At 39.4% G+C, this 16,881-nt stretch overlaps 1 protein-coding gene across 1 annotated transcript in view; it reads left to right on the forward strand.

Annotated features, from left to right (window-relative positions):
* Nucleotides 1-15,590, forward strand: part of AGPAT5 (1-acylglycerol-3-phosphate O-acyltransferase 5) — a 56,134-nt gene extending 40,544 nt beyond the window's left edge. Inside the window, exons 7-8 of the mRNA XM_042821837.1 lie at nucleotides 11,344-11,467; nucleotides 13,019-15,590. Coding sequence (XP_042677771.1) covers nucleotides 11,344-11,467; nucleotides 13,019-13,244 — 350 coding nt within the window. The 3' untranslated portion in view covers nucleotides 13,245-15,590. The remainder of the gene's footprint in view (nucleotides 1-11,343; nucleotides 11,468-13,018) is intronic.
* Nucleotides 15,591-16,881: the final 1,291 nt, after the last annotated feature.

Here is a 16,881-nt window from a genome sequence, read left to right on the forward strand (position 1 = left end):
GCAGGGCTACATACACATCACTCAGGGATGTATCAGACTTACTGGTGAGGCTGGAATAATTACTGTCTCAGGAAAACTAAAGCGAGTAGCACAGAATGAAGTGAAGCCAACCAGTTGTTATCCATTACAGAGTAGATAAAGGCAATATCCATCCAGAACATTCCAAGTTATTGTGGCAGTCACATATATTCCATATAATATAAATTATGTAGATTAAGGAGGCTTTATAAATTACAGAGGGAAACATTCCTTTAGACCCTCCAGACACAACATGGAAGAAAAATAATAATAATAATTTCTGATGTAGAAGGTCAAGATCATCTCACTGTTCTGCAACAGTCCAACAACTGGTCTGCTCAGTAATACAATACAATAAAAAGATTTGAATTAGTATATTATTATTTGAATTGTGTTATTTTTATAATCTCCTTGTTTAAAAAGACTTTCTTAGGAAAAAAAAGATTTTTTTTTCACCTTAGAAAACTGAAATACCATAGTGTTTACTTGTTCAACAGGATTAAAACCAAGCACAGTATACTAGCATCTGGAAAAATGACCTTCCCCATCCTTTCTGCGTTCGTGCTTAGAGTAGAGCCATGAATGCCAGGAAGGTCTGATAACATGCTGCCTTTTAAGAGCAGGCAAATTATTGTGGTATATCCTTTGAAATGAGTTGAATTTTTTGTGGCTATCTATGCACTTAAATATTTTATTGGCAATTTCCAGCTGGAAGTCCTGTTTTCAAAGACATAGATTTAATTAGTAGTTGTATACAGTGACACTCCTTGTTGTTAGTGCTTCACATCCAGTTGTAGCTAATGGTTGCAATTTGTATTTTGTACTTTTTCTACCATGTATTCATCATTCATTCCTTTTCATTTGAACAAGTTTGGATCTTGTTGTGTTTCCAGTGGAATTTTTCCCCACATGGTAACCTCTCCAAAGAGTAGCAGTTTCTCACAGACCTCTTCCCTCTCCCAGTACTGAAGATGGTTTGTCCAGATCATTAAAGACAGACTGTGATGATTCCTTGCAGGAAAGACCATGCTGCTAGACTGTATTTATTTGTGATCATTAGAATTCTAAGATTCAAATGATGACATGGGCAGTTCAGCACAGCTAAGATGCAGTTCATGTTTAAATTCTTAAGCAACTTAGAAGCAAAAGAGGAAAGAGCTAAATGCTTGTGCTGGATTTGTTGATGTTTTACTATAGCAAAAGCATATATTATCATTCTTCTTAAAAGATCTAATTTTCCTTCCCCCAAATGAATGCGCTGAGTGTTTGCATCCCACATTATCCTGCATTGCCTGGTGTTAAGGAGTAGCTCTCATGGGACTTGGGAACCGTTGTTGTTCTTGCACCTGAAAGAGCATTATGCACACATTTACATCTTTATTATTTTGCCTGCAGCCTGGAGGTTTTACCATAACCAGATGGTATTTATCTGGCCATTGTAGATGAAAGAGTGTGTAAAATAGCAGCATGTGACAATGGTAAACATTGAACAAAAATAGAAAGTACATGTAGACTCTGTCTTGAAGAAGTCAGAGGAATTCCTGAGAATTATTGACTCTGCACTATATCAATTCCAGAACAAACACTTTGAAAGCATGTGTGTGTGCACATTTCTGAAAATCAGTCCATACTTTGATCAGTATAATTGGAGGAGGTCAGACTAGCCAAACTTCCCTCGGGGAAATTACACTTTTCCAAATGTCTGTACTTTTATTTGGACCCAGTTAGGCTGCAAAGTACAGAACAATAGCAAAGAAACTGGAGCAGTGGGAAGCAGTCTTTGCCTGGACTTTAGCCTGAATTTGATCATATCTGCTGTCTTTTAATATCCAAAGAATGATAACAAGCACATAGTTATTGATGTGTTGAAAGAATTAAAAGCACAGTATAATGAGCTGATAAACAGTATTAGATATATAACACATTCAAAAATGAGATTAATAATGATGAAGTGACTAATAATCTGAAGAGTTCAGATCTCTGCTAGTTGACCTTACATGAAAAACATTGAAAATTAAATTGCAGTTACTTTAGAGCAATTGAAAGGATGTCAGTTAGAAGTGAGGCTGGACATCAGCATTGGTGACATCTCTGGAGGTCCCTTCCAGCCCTTACAATTCTGTGGTTCAGTGAGATTTGCAGCAAGTGTGGGATAGCTTTTATGGCTTTTTGACTTTCATGGTAAATCTAAAGTCATGAATTTGTTGTGCTGCATCTGTTCAAACAAAATTTAAGCAACTACTGTTCATGTTTCATAATGTAAATTTTCCATTGAAATATTTGGAGCAATTTTGATAATAACATCGGTTGGCAGCAAAGTTCAAATGATATTTCATCTTAAAATCATGCTTGAAAGGAAAACTCTGATTTTATTTAGTGTAAATTATTAAAATATGATACTTTTAAATGCAGTGATTTCACCACAGCATAAGTAATCATTCAGTTTTAAATGGAATGCCTTTTCACTTGTCCTCTGTAGGACTAGATTTGTCACTTTAGGACCACTGCATTTCCTATTAAAAGTAGTTTGAGGAGCACAAAAGCCTGTCTGTTAATTTCTGCATGACTTCTTTTAAGCGGCACTTCAGGCACAGATTTGTACTTGTATGTCAGTGTTCTGCACAGAAAGACTGTCTCTTAAATGGAAAGTATTTTAGTTCTGTAACAATTACACATTGTGCTTCTGTTTGTAAATAACAGTATTCACCAAACAGTGGCATCAGTTCATGGGAATGTGTACAAGCTTTGCCAGACAAAACAAGTCTGCCAGAACGTGGTTGCCAGAAGGAGTGAGGACATCTGACTTTTTACCTATCTCAAAGTAGGAACAGAAAGGGACTTGGAGTTCCTTTAGCCCAGTTTCCTGCTGCCTGCAACAAGGAAACTCAGATGCCCGAGGGTAGTAAGAATAAGGCAAGCATCAGTGATACTTCCTGTTCCCAAACAACAGTCACTTGTGGATACTGCTTCTGTGTGTTACAAACATACCCTCAGTGGGGATAATAACCCCTCCTATTTCTCCATGAGCCCAAGATGTATGGACAAGTGCCTGTCTGATCATAAACAAGAGCCTTGTGCATCTCTGTTATCTTGAGGCAGTTCCTTCTGAATGTAGGCATCTGTGGCTTCCCTTTGGGAATCTGTAATCAGAAGACACAATGTTCATCAGCAAGCCTTTGCTAAACAAATCGGATTTTCAAAGTATTTACCCTGGGGGCTTATAAAATCACTCTGATCCATGTTCCTCGTGCATATGAGCAAGGAATGCCCACAAAGCAGTTACGTACAACAGCTTGAGGAACTCCTGATCCTTATGCAGAAGTGTATCTAAACCCTGAGGATAACAACAACAAGTTTAACTTCTTACACCGTCAGGTTTGACCAGAAATACATTGCTGCACAGAGAGCCTATGTTTGGTTTTGGTTTTTGGGAGGTTTGGTTTTTTTGGGGACATCAGAGTCCCTTTTTTTTTTTTTTTCCTGCAGTGTTTGTGGTACTGTTCTCTGTTGATCAAAACAAACTGGCTGAAGAAAAGGGAAAAACAGAAATACTAACAGTACTGGCATAGCTCCTAACAGATCCTGTTTACTGCCTGGAGAGATTATTGTTTTGGATTGTTCCAATCCTTGCATTTCTTCTTTTTTTATGTGTATGTGTATTAATTTTTTTTTCTCCCATTTCTGGAACTTGAAAAATGTGTCAGGGAAGACTGAAATATCTGTATGGGGAGTCTCATAAATCTGGTCCTTTCCAGCCACCATCTGTGAAACCCTTTAAGTGTAATCCACAGATCCAACACTATCCAGGCTGTTGCTGGCAACCTATTGATCAAAACTTTTATACTTCTGTAAGAAACTACAGAATTTGGCCAGCATATAGTATTCACGAGTTGTTACAGAGCAGCACGAAGGCCAGAGTGAGTCTGTTTAAAAAAAAAAAAACAACAGATTAAAGCCATTCAGAGATTGCTTCAGTGATTCAGTGAACACTGATGTGCAAGGACTGTGTGTCTTCATCAAGCAACATCTTGTTCCAGCAACATAACTTACAGTGATGCTCTGCAGCTCTCTGGCGCTGATACCAGTGCAGAAAACTATGCACCATTTTCTAATACAAGTTGTAAAAAGTCCTTTACATCTGGATGTCTTCAGAAAGGTATGGAAATATCGTTATCTACACTTGAAATCACAGGATTTGTTAAGATGCAGTTCTAATCTGACATCTTTGGGATCTTTGGTGTTTCTGTTAAGCTTTCACATCTTCACCTCAGCTTTTGAGATGCTTGGGGACATGATTTAGCGAAGGGTTGATAGGGTTAGGGTAGTACAGTTAGGTTGCAGTTGGACTAGATCTTTAAGGTCTTTTCCAACCTGAGCCATTCTATGATTCCATGATTCCCTTCTCCAAACTGAAAATCCAGCCTTTTACGTATTTCTTTGTTTATAGTGCTGGTGCTTTTCTACCTTAAATGTTTCAGTTGTTCCTTTCTACTCTATTATTTTTTAGTTCCGTGTTCTCCTTGAGATACAGAGTTCAGAGTTGCAAACTCTTTAAACTGTGGGCTCACAATCTTTTTATATAGCTGCAAAGTGACTCCTTTTGTCCTGTTCTCAATATCCTTGCTGGTGCTGCCCAGTATTCTGGTATGATTTGGGGCTGCTACTATCTGAGAGGGTAGTTTCAGAGAATCATCACTGAGCTCCCAAACTGTAGCCACCAATTCCAAACTAAGCATCATATTTCAGGTTTTTATCCCCATACTTATTTGGGCTGAAGCTTGGCTGCCATGTTTTTCTCTATTTGCTCAACTTGGAGGTCCTTTAGATGTTCCTCATCACCATCTGACGTTTGATCTCCTAGAAGAGCTTATGATCTCCTGAAAAAGATCTGAAAAACTGGAGACTTCGTTGTCTGCTCATTGGTCACAATGAGGAATAAAAACAATCCTAGCATCACTCTCTGGAGAATCCCAGCTGCTGGGTTTTTTCCATCCTGAAAAGTGACCATTAAGTCCCTCTGTTTGTTTCCTCTCCTTTAAGCAGCTTATGGTCTATAAAGCATCATTTCCTCTAATCTCTTAGCAGCTTAGTTTCTTTAATAGCCTCCAGTGTAGAACCCTGTCAAAGGCTTTATGAAAATTGAAATATATCATGGCCAGCGAATCTCCTTTATCCGCCTGCTCCTTGACACTGCTGTAGAAAGCCATCAAATTGGTGAGACAGGATTTCCCTTTATAGAATCCACGCCAATTCTTTTCCAGCCTACTGTGATTATCTCTGTGCTTAGCGACCTTACTATAGGCTCTGTTATCTTACCCAGGGATGTAAGACTCTTTGGTTTGTATTTCCCAGAATCATCTCTAAAGCCCTCATCTGAGGAAGGGAAACTCCTCATTTTTCTGGCACAGTGGCTGTTTGTGATTATGAGTTACACATTTTTGTTTTCAAATTCCACCTTTGAGAGCTTTGGGATGAATGCGGTCTGGTTTTGCTGACTTCCTGGCATCTAGCATGTTTATTTAGTCTCATACTTTCTGGCTGTTTACTTATTGATCGAGTTCCTTTGAGCAACGTGGTACAAAGAATGCAATAGGTGTAGGGGTGAGACAATTTCAGCCAGAAAGACTGGTGCAGGCAATTATTTGATCCCCTTTTATATGGTTTTACCTTGCTCTTCACACCTTTGTCATCCAGCAGTCCCACTAGTTCTTTAGCAGGTTTATTGCTTTTGATGTATTCAAACAGTTTAATCATTAGTGCATGCTTTGCATTTCTATGTTCCTTTTCCACCCTCTTAGTTTTATGTTTACTTTTGGCATGAGCTGATCCGTGTGTTTTCCTTCTTTGGACAAACTTTCTATTTTTAAAAGAGAAGGAATATAATAGTAGCATCCACAATTTTCCTATTAAGCCGTACAGATGGGTTGCACACTTTCAGTTTTCTAGTGTTGCACAGGTTTTATTTGAGTTTCTAATACAAGTTTTACTAAGTTTTGGTATTTTGTTTTTTTTAACAGCCTGTAGGCTGCCTTCTTTTCTGCTGTTTCTTCTTGTGTTCAAGAAACATGTAGATGTTGTACTAAGGGACATGGTTTACTGGGAAACATTGGTGATAGATGGATGATTGGACTGGATGATCTTTGAGGTCTTTTCCAACTTTGGTGATTCTACAATTCTGTAGTATTTTGACACTTTATCTTCTCCTTCTCTATGCCTTCTCCAGTTATAGAGTTCCTTTAATTGCATATGATGGTTCTGTATTTATTTTACTGTTGTTACAGACCACTTTTCACTAATGCTGTGCACTACATTAGGCCCCATTAGGAATGGCATCTTTCCTTGTGGGTTCTGCAAATAGTTGTTCCAGGAAGCCATTTGCTCTTTCCTCCTCTGCACCTCATCTTGATGAAGCACTGATGTGGCTTAGTAAAGGAATAGCTGGAATTAGTAAAGGAAAAGCCTGTAATTGCAGCTCTCAGTCTGGCTTAACACTCTCACCACTGTCATCAGGCTTATAATCTTGTTAATAAGACAATCTTGACACCATCTAATTTATCTATCTAGGATGTGTTTTTTAGATGATACACCAGGAAATTTTTTTTTTTGCTTCTGTCTCCTTGTACTATCTCTATGCTACTGTGCTGTATAAAATCCTTTGCATATGCTGCCATGCTCTCACCTGTATTTCCCATTCAGTCAAATTCTTTTTCTCTTGTCTTCATGTTAAGTTTTCCTATTTGATGTGGAGGTTTTTGAGTTTTGTCATCACATTAAATTTTAGCCATGTTCACCTCCTAAGTTTGGTCAACCTGAATGGTTGCTTTTCCTGGCCTTTTACTTTTCCCAGCTCCTAACTGAAGTACTCCCTAAGGCCTTTTCACTGCCAGCACCCTGGCTTAGTTAGGGTTCAGGGGAATCCCATTTTTCTTGTATCTGAAGGTCCTCCAGCTCCTGACACACTTACTGCACATAGGTTAACCTGGAGAAACAGATCTCTCTTTGCCCTTGATTTGCTTTCCCTTTCAGTGCTGTTCCACTCCAGCACGACTTTATTTTTCAGAGCAAGCAGTGAAATAGTTTCCTGGCAGCTCAACTTGAGGTGATGGAAAGCACTGAGCTGAGAAACAATGCATTGCTTAAATCTGTGTTTATTTTGCCAATTGGTGGTTAATTTGGTGTACAAAAATAAATGAAAGCAGAGAGATAGGATTTCATTCTTTTGAGGAGGAGATCATTTCCAAACTGCTTTGATAGCTCAATTTAAGTCCACTCTAATAGAAATTTAAGAAGTAAAGAAAGCATCCACAGTTCAGAGAGGAATATACATTTGCTGACTTGAGATTGCCTGTCAAACTGTACACAGGACAACACGTGGTGTTTTGTTACTGAAGGGGATGCATTGTTGTGTGTTCTAAATATTAGTTATTTTGAATAAAAATACATTATTCAGATCTCAGTTTCCTGTGATACCACTCTCACCCTATTGCAGACATTACTGAAGTCCATTAAAATAGGAAACAACTGGGGGTTGTTGAAGTGCATTTGACTATATCAGGCTTCCAGTTCCCCTTTCTTAATTGTGAAGGACTTTGGCAGAAATGATGAAGCACTTAAAGAGCCAATAGGAGGTTGGAATCTGAGCTACCCTATTGCTGTCATATTGCAAGTGCATATAAAACCAGACCTCATTAGTAATTGAAGACTGGAATATCTGTTTAAGTACAATGGCACTGCCACAACTTCCTTAAGGGGCAAGCCAAAGAGTTTGGAGCGCTGAGATAAACTTCCATGCTATCATTAGGGGAAAAGTGTTCTAAAACCATTTATATATCCCTACTCAATATCAGGCACGTGTAAGTTTTGGAGCTTCTCTCCTTCCCTCACTTTCCCTGGTAGTGCTGCTAACTTAAATAGAATTAATTGACTTTTGAATGTGAGGAGCTGAACACTGACAGAACTTTGCCAAAGATTTTGGACGCAGTCCAAAATCTTTGGTTGCAATTAAAGACTGTGGGAAATTGGTCCCTATCCTGGAAGTAATTGCATCCCTTTCATTAATTCTAATTCTGCATTGAATCCTTCATTCCTTGGTTAGCATGTATTCTGTCCCATAGGGAGAGGGTTGGCAATTCGCAGTATAAGAAGAGAACTGTAAGGTCCCACTTATTCTTTTCAATTCTTTCCTTCTGCTGTGATTGGTCATTTAAGGCATTATAAACATCCTGCACTTGTATCTATTATTTAACCAGATAGAAATCAGAATCAGTCCTCTTGGCCCCCACACAAGTTGTTGATGGTCATTTAAGCCAAATCATGCTTGATCCTTGATTGACTAACACTGTCTCTGGTATGCTTGATTATAATGCATGATTTGCATTTATATTTTGTCTTTTGAAGGAGAGCTCAGGCTTGCCTGTTCCTGCTGTTAATTACAACAAATTCTGGCAAATTTAGGAATCTGAAAAGCCTGTCAGGCCTTAAGGGCTAATGTCCCAGAAGTTGGATGTAATTTGCACATAATAAATTGCTTCAATAAGATTTTGTTTCTTAGCTTAATTACATAAGTCTTTGGGGAGTTGAGCTAAATGTGAAATTAAGGGTCATGGGACCACCACAAACCTTTAGAGGCTGTGTTGATAAAATCCAGCTGTTTCTTCTCAAAAACAACCTGTCAGCAAACCGTTCTTATCCATTGGTGTTCTTAAGTGATTGCAGTGATATTATGCACCTTAAAAACAGAAAAGGAAAAAAAAAAAAAAAGGCAACATTAGTTGCATTAGACCATTAAATGAATTGGATAGTTAAAGACTAATCAGGTTCCCTGATTAGCTTGATTGCACGTGTTACAAGGTCATCTGCAGATGTACTGGATGTCCAGGCTTTGGATAAAATGGCTTTGAGTCAATGGGTGGGAATATTGATCCTCCTGAGGGAAGCCCTTATAGATGCAGATCACGCAGCCTTCAGCGAGGCTGTACTTAATTGCAAGGCTGTGGAGAAGAGCATTGGGATTTACATAGGTGGGAAGAGGAAGTTTTGGGTTCTTCACATCTGTGGACAAAATGTAGACTGACTGAAGAAGACAATGCAGGGAGTAGAAAGAAGCAGCTTGCACTGGAACTGTGGTGTAGAAGAAATAGCAGCAAGGCTTAAGTATTTTTGGAGGGGGGGGTATTTCAAAGCAGATTAATGGTGTTGCTGCATTTCAGACTTCAGTGGGGAAATTATTCCTTTTGAAATATCAATATTTTACTCCATTTTTGTTAACTTGAGTTTGATAATGCGCTCTGCCACTATCTTTAAATAATCAAATACCAGTCCTTTTTAAGAAGTATAACGTTAGTTTTAAAATTATCACATGGCTATTAACAATCCTTTCATCTAACTTAGAATTTCACTTTTGTAATTTTCTTTAATCATTCATGACTGAGATTATAAATAACATCAGGAAGGAGCCAGTAGTTCCTATACAGAACAACCTGTGTGCTATGAATAAAAAGAAATGTTCACCATACAACACGTAGAACATCTGAAATATATTTTAAACCTAGACCTTCAGCCAGAGCTGAATATGCATGACAGAGATGCTTTTTATAGTAGTGCAAAAAACAACATACCATTTGGCTTCTAGGCTCTTGTTTTCTATAATGCAGATCAGCGTATTTTTAGAATGTCCCACGTAATAGGTAATGTCCTTCCAAAAGAGGATTTAGACATCAGGGGACATTATAAGCAGTTAAGATACAGACAATATGTCCATCCTTTTAAAATACTGACAATATACTTCTAGGTGCTGGTACAGTGAATGACCTTCATATGGTGTCTTGGACAGTATCCCCAGAGAATCGGATCTGGAAAATCCTTTCTGACCATTAAAGGCAGGCAGGAAGACCTCTTCTCAGATACATGAACCTTGTTTGCATCGTGGCTAGGAAAAACATTATGTGTGAACCTGAAGATAGTTGTGTGTACATACCATCATTCTGGACCTCCAAGTCCCTCACTTGCTGCCATCTAATAGCTGTAGCTAAAAGATGGCTTTGCTAAATCTACATTTAGTGTTGGTTGTGTTTGCCACAGCTAGGAGCTGGATCTGTTTCTGGTTGGAGCCCTTGGTCAACCCTTGAGCTGATGGCAGACTGTGTTGCTCTCTGTGTGTGCTGAGGTCTGTACAGTGAAGGAGTCTCTCTGCATGAGGACTAGACACAGTCTGCATCAACATGCCATAAGACTTTACTGATCCCTTTATCTCTCTTCCTTCCATCCCCCTTTGCAAAAGCACAAATGCAATTTGTATGAACAGGCTTTTAAAATTCCTTAAGGCAATTTCTAGTATATGATAAGGATTATAATGTCCTTAAAAACAGAATAATCTTGCCAACAAGGAAAGCAAATGTGGGGAATATCTGCTTTGACAGACAATAATAAAGATGTACATGCAGTGACAATTATTTTGCACAGGCATTCTTTGAGATACCCCTAACAATTGCGGGTCAGAGTCTTCTGTACATGACTGTCAAAAAGAATGTCAACAACCTGCAGGGACCACCCAGTCTGTGTTAGATTTGTTGCCAATTTTTATAGTAGAAAGGCACTTCTCCCTTTTCAGAATGTGAAAATTATCCAAAATTCCAAGTACTTCCATGCACACATCATTAATCTTTTTGTATGGGGATGCTGTCATTCCTGCAATCCCTGTTGCTTCTGATATATGCATATTAATAGACAAATGCTGATGGATTTTTCATGCCAAATGCAGTATTCAACCTTTTATTACTTGTAAGATATTGCACGAAGCCATTTGGATAATGGAGTTTTATCAGTAACTGGCTTAGTGCTTGCTTGCGACATTTTTCCAGGGAAAAATTGAGGAAATGGGGAAGGGAAATTGCAGTAGGGCTGTTTTTCATCATCCAGGAGCAAACAAGACTTAGATTTTACTAAAAGAAGAAAACTTTTGCTGACTTTGATCCAAATTGCAGGCTGGATAACTTTCCTGCAGAGAAGCTACGGCATCAAACAATACAGAGTGAGCAGATTGCTGCTGAGGTAGAAGCGCAATGTTTTCCTGCTGTGCTTTTTAGAACAGCTCTTCCGTGCCGCACCTGACAGCCAGCCCTTCACAGCAGCGTGTGGTCAGACGGCTGCTCAGTTCAGTGAGGCACTCAGAATTCCAACATAAATAGGGAAGGCCTTTGAAAACCAAAGTTAACCAACCTTTCAAGGCGTTTAACAGCTGTGAGGTCAGACTTTCAGCATATTTTAGGTGAATAAATGCTGTACAGTGTTTCTGTAACTCAGTCCTGTTATTTTGTTCTCTTTCAGAGTTTCTTTGCAAGGAATGCCCGAGAGTTCATATTTTCATTGATCGAATTGAACTGAAGGACATTCCAGAAGAGCAGATGTATATGAGAAGGTGGCTTCATGAACGTTTTGAAATAAAGGATAAGTGAGTAGCACTGAGCTGAACTTTCTGTTTCAAGAGGCTTGCTTTCTTTTATGGTATTTATAGATATACCTGTGATCTCTGTGTTAGCAGCAGCGCAAGCTGTAGGACTCTCTGAGGACAAGTGGTTTGATACTCCTGTGCATATTACTTGCAATACCTCTGTGATTAAAGCTGAAATCAGTAGGTTTTAGGCCTTTCTTAGAGCTTCAGAAGCATATTCCAGGCCAGACTCATACTCAGAGTTATATATAATTTATGTTCTTGAGGCTGAGTTGTGTGCATCCAGATTCTCAAGGCAAACAAGCAAAGAAAAAGGAGATTTGCTCTAGCTTAGTAATTAGCATTATGGCTGGACTTTCCTAACCTTGGTAGGTCTTGGTCCAATCTCTTTTGCCAAAATTGTGTATGCATCTTCTATCAGGTAGTGATTGGATAAGAACAGAAGTAATCCACAGACACCTACCATCTATTCCCATTGCCTACCTCAGGAGATTAGGTAAATTTTTATCTGTCCCAACCACCTTTGAATCCTGGTACAAGTGCCTGGATTTCTCCAGCACCTCCAGATAAGGCCTCTAATGAGCATTGTGTGCCAAAATAAAGATGTGCCTAGGTGTGGGATTTCAGTATTGTCAGATGTCGATTTACCATGTTTGAAGTCCAACCTAAGGGAGCTGAATCTTTTTACCTTCTAAATCACTGAATATGGTATGTGAGTCAGAAATTTGCCAGGTACTTCAGCTGTGCTTGCTTTAAAATTATTCTGGCATTCCATGGCAGAGTAAGCAAATGGATGAGTTTGACCTGTAATTTTTGAAAAATTAACACACTTATCTGTAAGCATGGCACTGTTACTAAATTGACCTATAAGATGAGGATCTGTAGGTAATTTCATTTCCTAGACAAGGAACTAGTACGTAGCATAGAAGGTTGTTCAGTGTCCCACAAGCAGTCTTCTAGTGAAGACCAGCAAAATCAAACAGTGATCGTCTTCATCTGTAGACTCCTGTTGACTGGAATCCTCCCTGGTACCAAAATAATCTGTCATGCACATTTAGAGCTGCAGAAACCTAGAATTTTCAAATCTGTTCGTTTATGTTTATGAAAGATACAGAAAAAAATTACTACTACTGCTAGTGTCACCTTTTACTCATGTGTGTTTGACTTCCAAAATACGTTGTCCTGTGAGCCCTTGTTATTTATTAGTTTATTTCACAAAGATACTTTACCTCTCATTTCAATTTCTAATGACTGTGTGATATTTTATCTTAAGATATTGCCCAGTACTCTTGGCTTATTTGCTGAATTCTGAATGAAGAGGGTTATTTTTCAACCTTTATATCCAATACTGAAATTGTTCCCTAAGGAAAATATGCTTTTACTGACAACAGGGCTTCAGATTGAGTGCTTGATGTTACTTTTACATCGCACTCTTAAAGCACACCAATTGTTTGAACGTGCTGCAGATGAGCTGCTACCTGCTGTTAAATTGATAGATAAGCGACGTCATCAGTAGCATAAATGTGACCATCTACTTCTCTCTGCTTATAGGTTACTAATAGAGTTTTATGATGCAAAGGATTCTAAAAGAAGAAACAAGTTCCCTGGAAAAAGCATTCATTCCAAATTAAGCCTCAAGAAAACTTTGCCATCTTTGCTGTTTCTAGGTGGCCTGACTGCTAGTATGCTTCTGACAGAATCTGGAAGGAAACTTTATGTAAAAACGTGGATATATGGGACTTTAATTGGCTGCCTGTGGGTTAGCATTAAACCATAAGCAGATGTTAGTCTCCAGTCAGTGGGATGTGCTGTCTTTTCTTGCACATTGCACCAAACTTTTTCCCAAATTTATAGTAAAAACGTGTAAATAAAGCCTTATCGACTGAACATTGGAAATAATAGAATTTGTGACCTAAGCCTCTGTGTGGTTGGTCTGGGGAAAATAAATGTAGTTTTTTTCAAATTTGCTACTCATTTTTGCTGGAATAAAGGCAGATAAACTGGGTCGTATGATAAATGGCTTTCCCTATGAACTAACACCCATCTCTATCTGCAGATGAAGTATGAGTTATGCGTAAGGGTGTCTTAAGTGGACCTGTGAATGTATTTACAGAGATTAATTTAGGTTATATATTTATTCTTCTGATATTCATGTTGAATTTTTGTTACTCCTCGGTGCATTGCAGCAGCTCAGTTGCATCTGACCCAGCTGTATCGCAAGTAAAATCAAAACCTCTTTTTCTCTGGAATGTTGTTTTTCAGTTTTAACTGAATACTGTGTTCTCAGAACAGGCCTGGAAAGCTGGCAAATCGTGAGACGCTCCCTAAAGCAGAAAGAAATGTTCATGGGGAAGGAGCTCTGTTTATCTAGTGCATGATTTTTGATTCTATTGCAGTATTAGCCCATTATTTTACATATGCAAAACATTAAACCTTACTGAGCAAACAGCTTATTTTGCGCACCCTGTGTCTGTGCATAAGAGGAATGTGTGCAGCATAATGATGTGGTTCTTTATCTTGTGGCCCGGCCGGGCTGTAGCCTCCCTTAGTAGTGTCTGCGTTGCCCGCAGTGCTCCGGGCCTTCAGCTGGGCTCACAGAACCGCCGTGTCCACGTGCCATAAGCAGCAGTGAGCGCTCTCAGCTCCCTGTTACCTCACCAGCGCTGGGTGTGAGCTGTGCCCTGTGGTAACACAGCTGGCAGGCCCACGGTAGCTTCAGGAGCGTGGGTTACGGTAGCAAGCAACCTTCAGGTGTCCCTGTGAAACACGAAGCACGTGCCTTTTCCCGCTAGTCTGACTTAGCCTGATGTCTCATAAGCTGGCACCCACCTCACTGTCGTAGCATCACGTTAGATTTCCAAGCCATCCCAGGCGATGCAGATTTCAGGGGGACTGAAGTTACGGGGTTGATGAATACGACTTGCACAGCAGTCTAGGAGTGAAAGAAATGGGCATCCTTTCACCTGCCTGAAAATGTACGTCTAAAAGCAGAATCACCAAACCCTCGCTACCAGAAAGCCTGTGGTTGCCACGGCTGGGATTTTGGTTGGGGAAATGCCATTTCCTGGTATCAAGGGAATTGTCCATATGTACAGCAGCGGGGTAGGAAAGAGGATGTATTTTAGCTTATTCCACTAAGGAGTCAGACTCCCTGTGTGAAAATGATGAAAGAACTAGAGAATATTTTTGTATCACACTTGCAAGCTTTAAACGTGCACCTCTTTTTCGCTTTGGTATGATTTGTATTGCATTAAAGCCCACCATGAATTAAAATCTCTCTCTTAAGATTATAACTCCATTTTTCAGATTCCACTGTTGCCAGTTAATTGGAGATACTGCTTCTACTGTGGATTCTGTTTCTTGTTGGCGTTTTGTTTTGTTTGATAGAATGATGACAGTTCCACCTTAAAATCATTCGGTACAGCTTTCAGGTTGCAGCTCTGTGTCCTCCCATAATGGATTTTGTCACTGGAGTTATTTATATCTGTGATTGATTCAGGATATGTTGATGAACCGTGTTAAAAACAATGACTGGGAACAACGTTGAAAAACAGTATTGTTATGAGGCTGTGAAACCAGAAGAAAAAAAAAAAAAAGCCATTTTATGTAACAGCCAAATGTGCTCACATGTAGCTCTTCCTATGCTCCGCTGACCATTGCCAGTGAGTGTAACCTGAAGGCAGTGTTATCCAGTTAGTTTGATTTTGAATCGTGGAATGAAATTCTACTCTGTCATGATTAAATTTCTTTGTAGCAGCTAAGAATAACATTTAATTACACATCAGAAGTATGCGCAGACAGCTTAACTCATTTGTAGAAAAATAAATGCTGTTCTGGAGAGACTAATTACCACAAAATACTGGACTTCTCTTACTGTTTACTTGTCAGGAATATAATTGACACAGTGCAACAAGCAGGATGTTTATTTTGAATGTTACTTTCTATGTTACTCTTAGTTGTTGTTTTTTTTTTCTTCCTTGCAATTAATTTATAAAGTTTTGAAACTGTAATTTGCTGATGTATTTGGCACTGGGAGTATCACATGCTATTTCTAAATATGCACTGATATTAACTTGAAATATTTCTTCATTAAAATGAGAAGAGCTGATGCTCAGTCAACTTTTCTGTCCTGTCTGCTTGCTCCATTTTTTCTATGTTCTTATGTTTGCTATTTGGGTGAATGGGAACAGCTCACAGAATAAGGCCATGTGTGTGGTTTTGAGTCCTTGGTGGAAGCATTTGTATAAGAAGGAGTCAATGAAAAGAAAACATCCTTGCCCTTTTCTTCTTTTCTTTGCAGCTAAAATGTGTCACAACTACTTTGTGCTTTGGGTCCCAACTCAGTACAAGAAGGGATGTGGAGCTCTTGGAATGGCTCCAGAGGGCCACTAAGATGATCAGAGGGCTGGAGCACCTCTCCTATGAGGAAAGGTTGAGAGAACTGGGCTTGTTTAGCTTGGAGAAGAGAAGGCTGAGGGGAGACCTAATTGTGGCCTTCCAGTGCTTGAAGGGAGCATATAAACAGGAGGGGGAATGGCTGTTTGTGAGGGCGGATTGTGATAGGACAAGGGGGAATGGTTTTAAACTGAGACAGGGGAGGTTTAGGTTAGATATTAGGAGGAAGTTTTTCCACACAGAGGGTGGTGACACACTGGAACAGGTTGCCCAAGGAGGCTGTGGATGCTCCATCCCTGGAGGCATTCAAGGCCAGGCTGGATGTGGCTCTGGGCAGCCTGGTCTGGTGGTTGGCGACCCTGCACATAGTAGGAGGGCTGAAACTACATGATCATAGTGGTTCTTTTCAATCCAGGCCACTCTATGATCCTATGAACTCAGCCAACACATAGCCAGCTGGGCTGTAATAGCTTTTTCACCTGCACCAGTTGCTGCTTATTAATAACGTTCACTCAGGTGCAGAACCACCACAAGCACGAAAAGGGCTCTGCTGCCATGGGTCTTGTACAGCCAACTCTGGGCAGAAGCAGAGATGGGAAGAGGTACTGCAAACACACGAAGCGTATATCAGTAGTAAATGTCATGTAAGTTTTGGTGATGTGTTATATCTGAGGAGCAGCCTGCATTCTCAACACCACCTCTTATTTTTTCAGTTGTATCTGCACCCCTATAAAAAGAGATTTCCCTCCACACAAATGTTGTTCTTCTGTGTCAAATGTATGTAAACCTTTTGTATTCAGCGACACTCAGCAGCTGTTAGTTCCAGAATTTTACACTTGTGCTTACTTCTGTGGAAGGAAATGGGCTAATAAGGAAACATTAACTGAAATAATGGAGAACATAAAAAGTAAAGATATAAAACTAAAGCAGCAAGTGATGCTGTGATAAAGAAATGACTGAGCAGGACAGCAGGGGAAGATGGATTGGGAAAGAAGAGAAAGACGAGTCCAAATCAGACA

The sequence above is a fragment of the Centrocercus urophasianus genome, unplaced genomic scaffold, assembly GCF_019232065.1.
Source record: "Centrocercus urophasianus isolate 14NV4802_14NV808 unplaced genomic scaffold, USGS_Curo_1.0 seq_10, whole genome shotgun sequence".
NCBI classification, from domain to species: domain Eukaryota; kingdom Metazoa; phylum Chordata; class Aves; order Galliformes; family Phasianidae; genus Centrocercus; species Centrocercus urophasianus.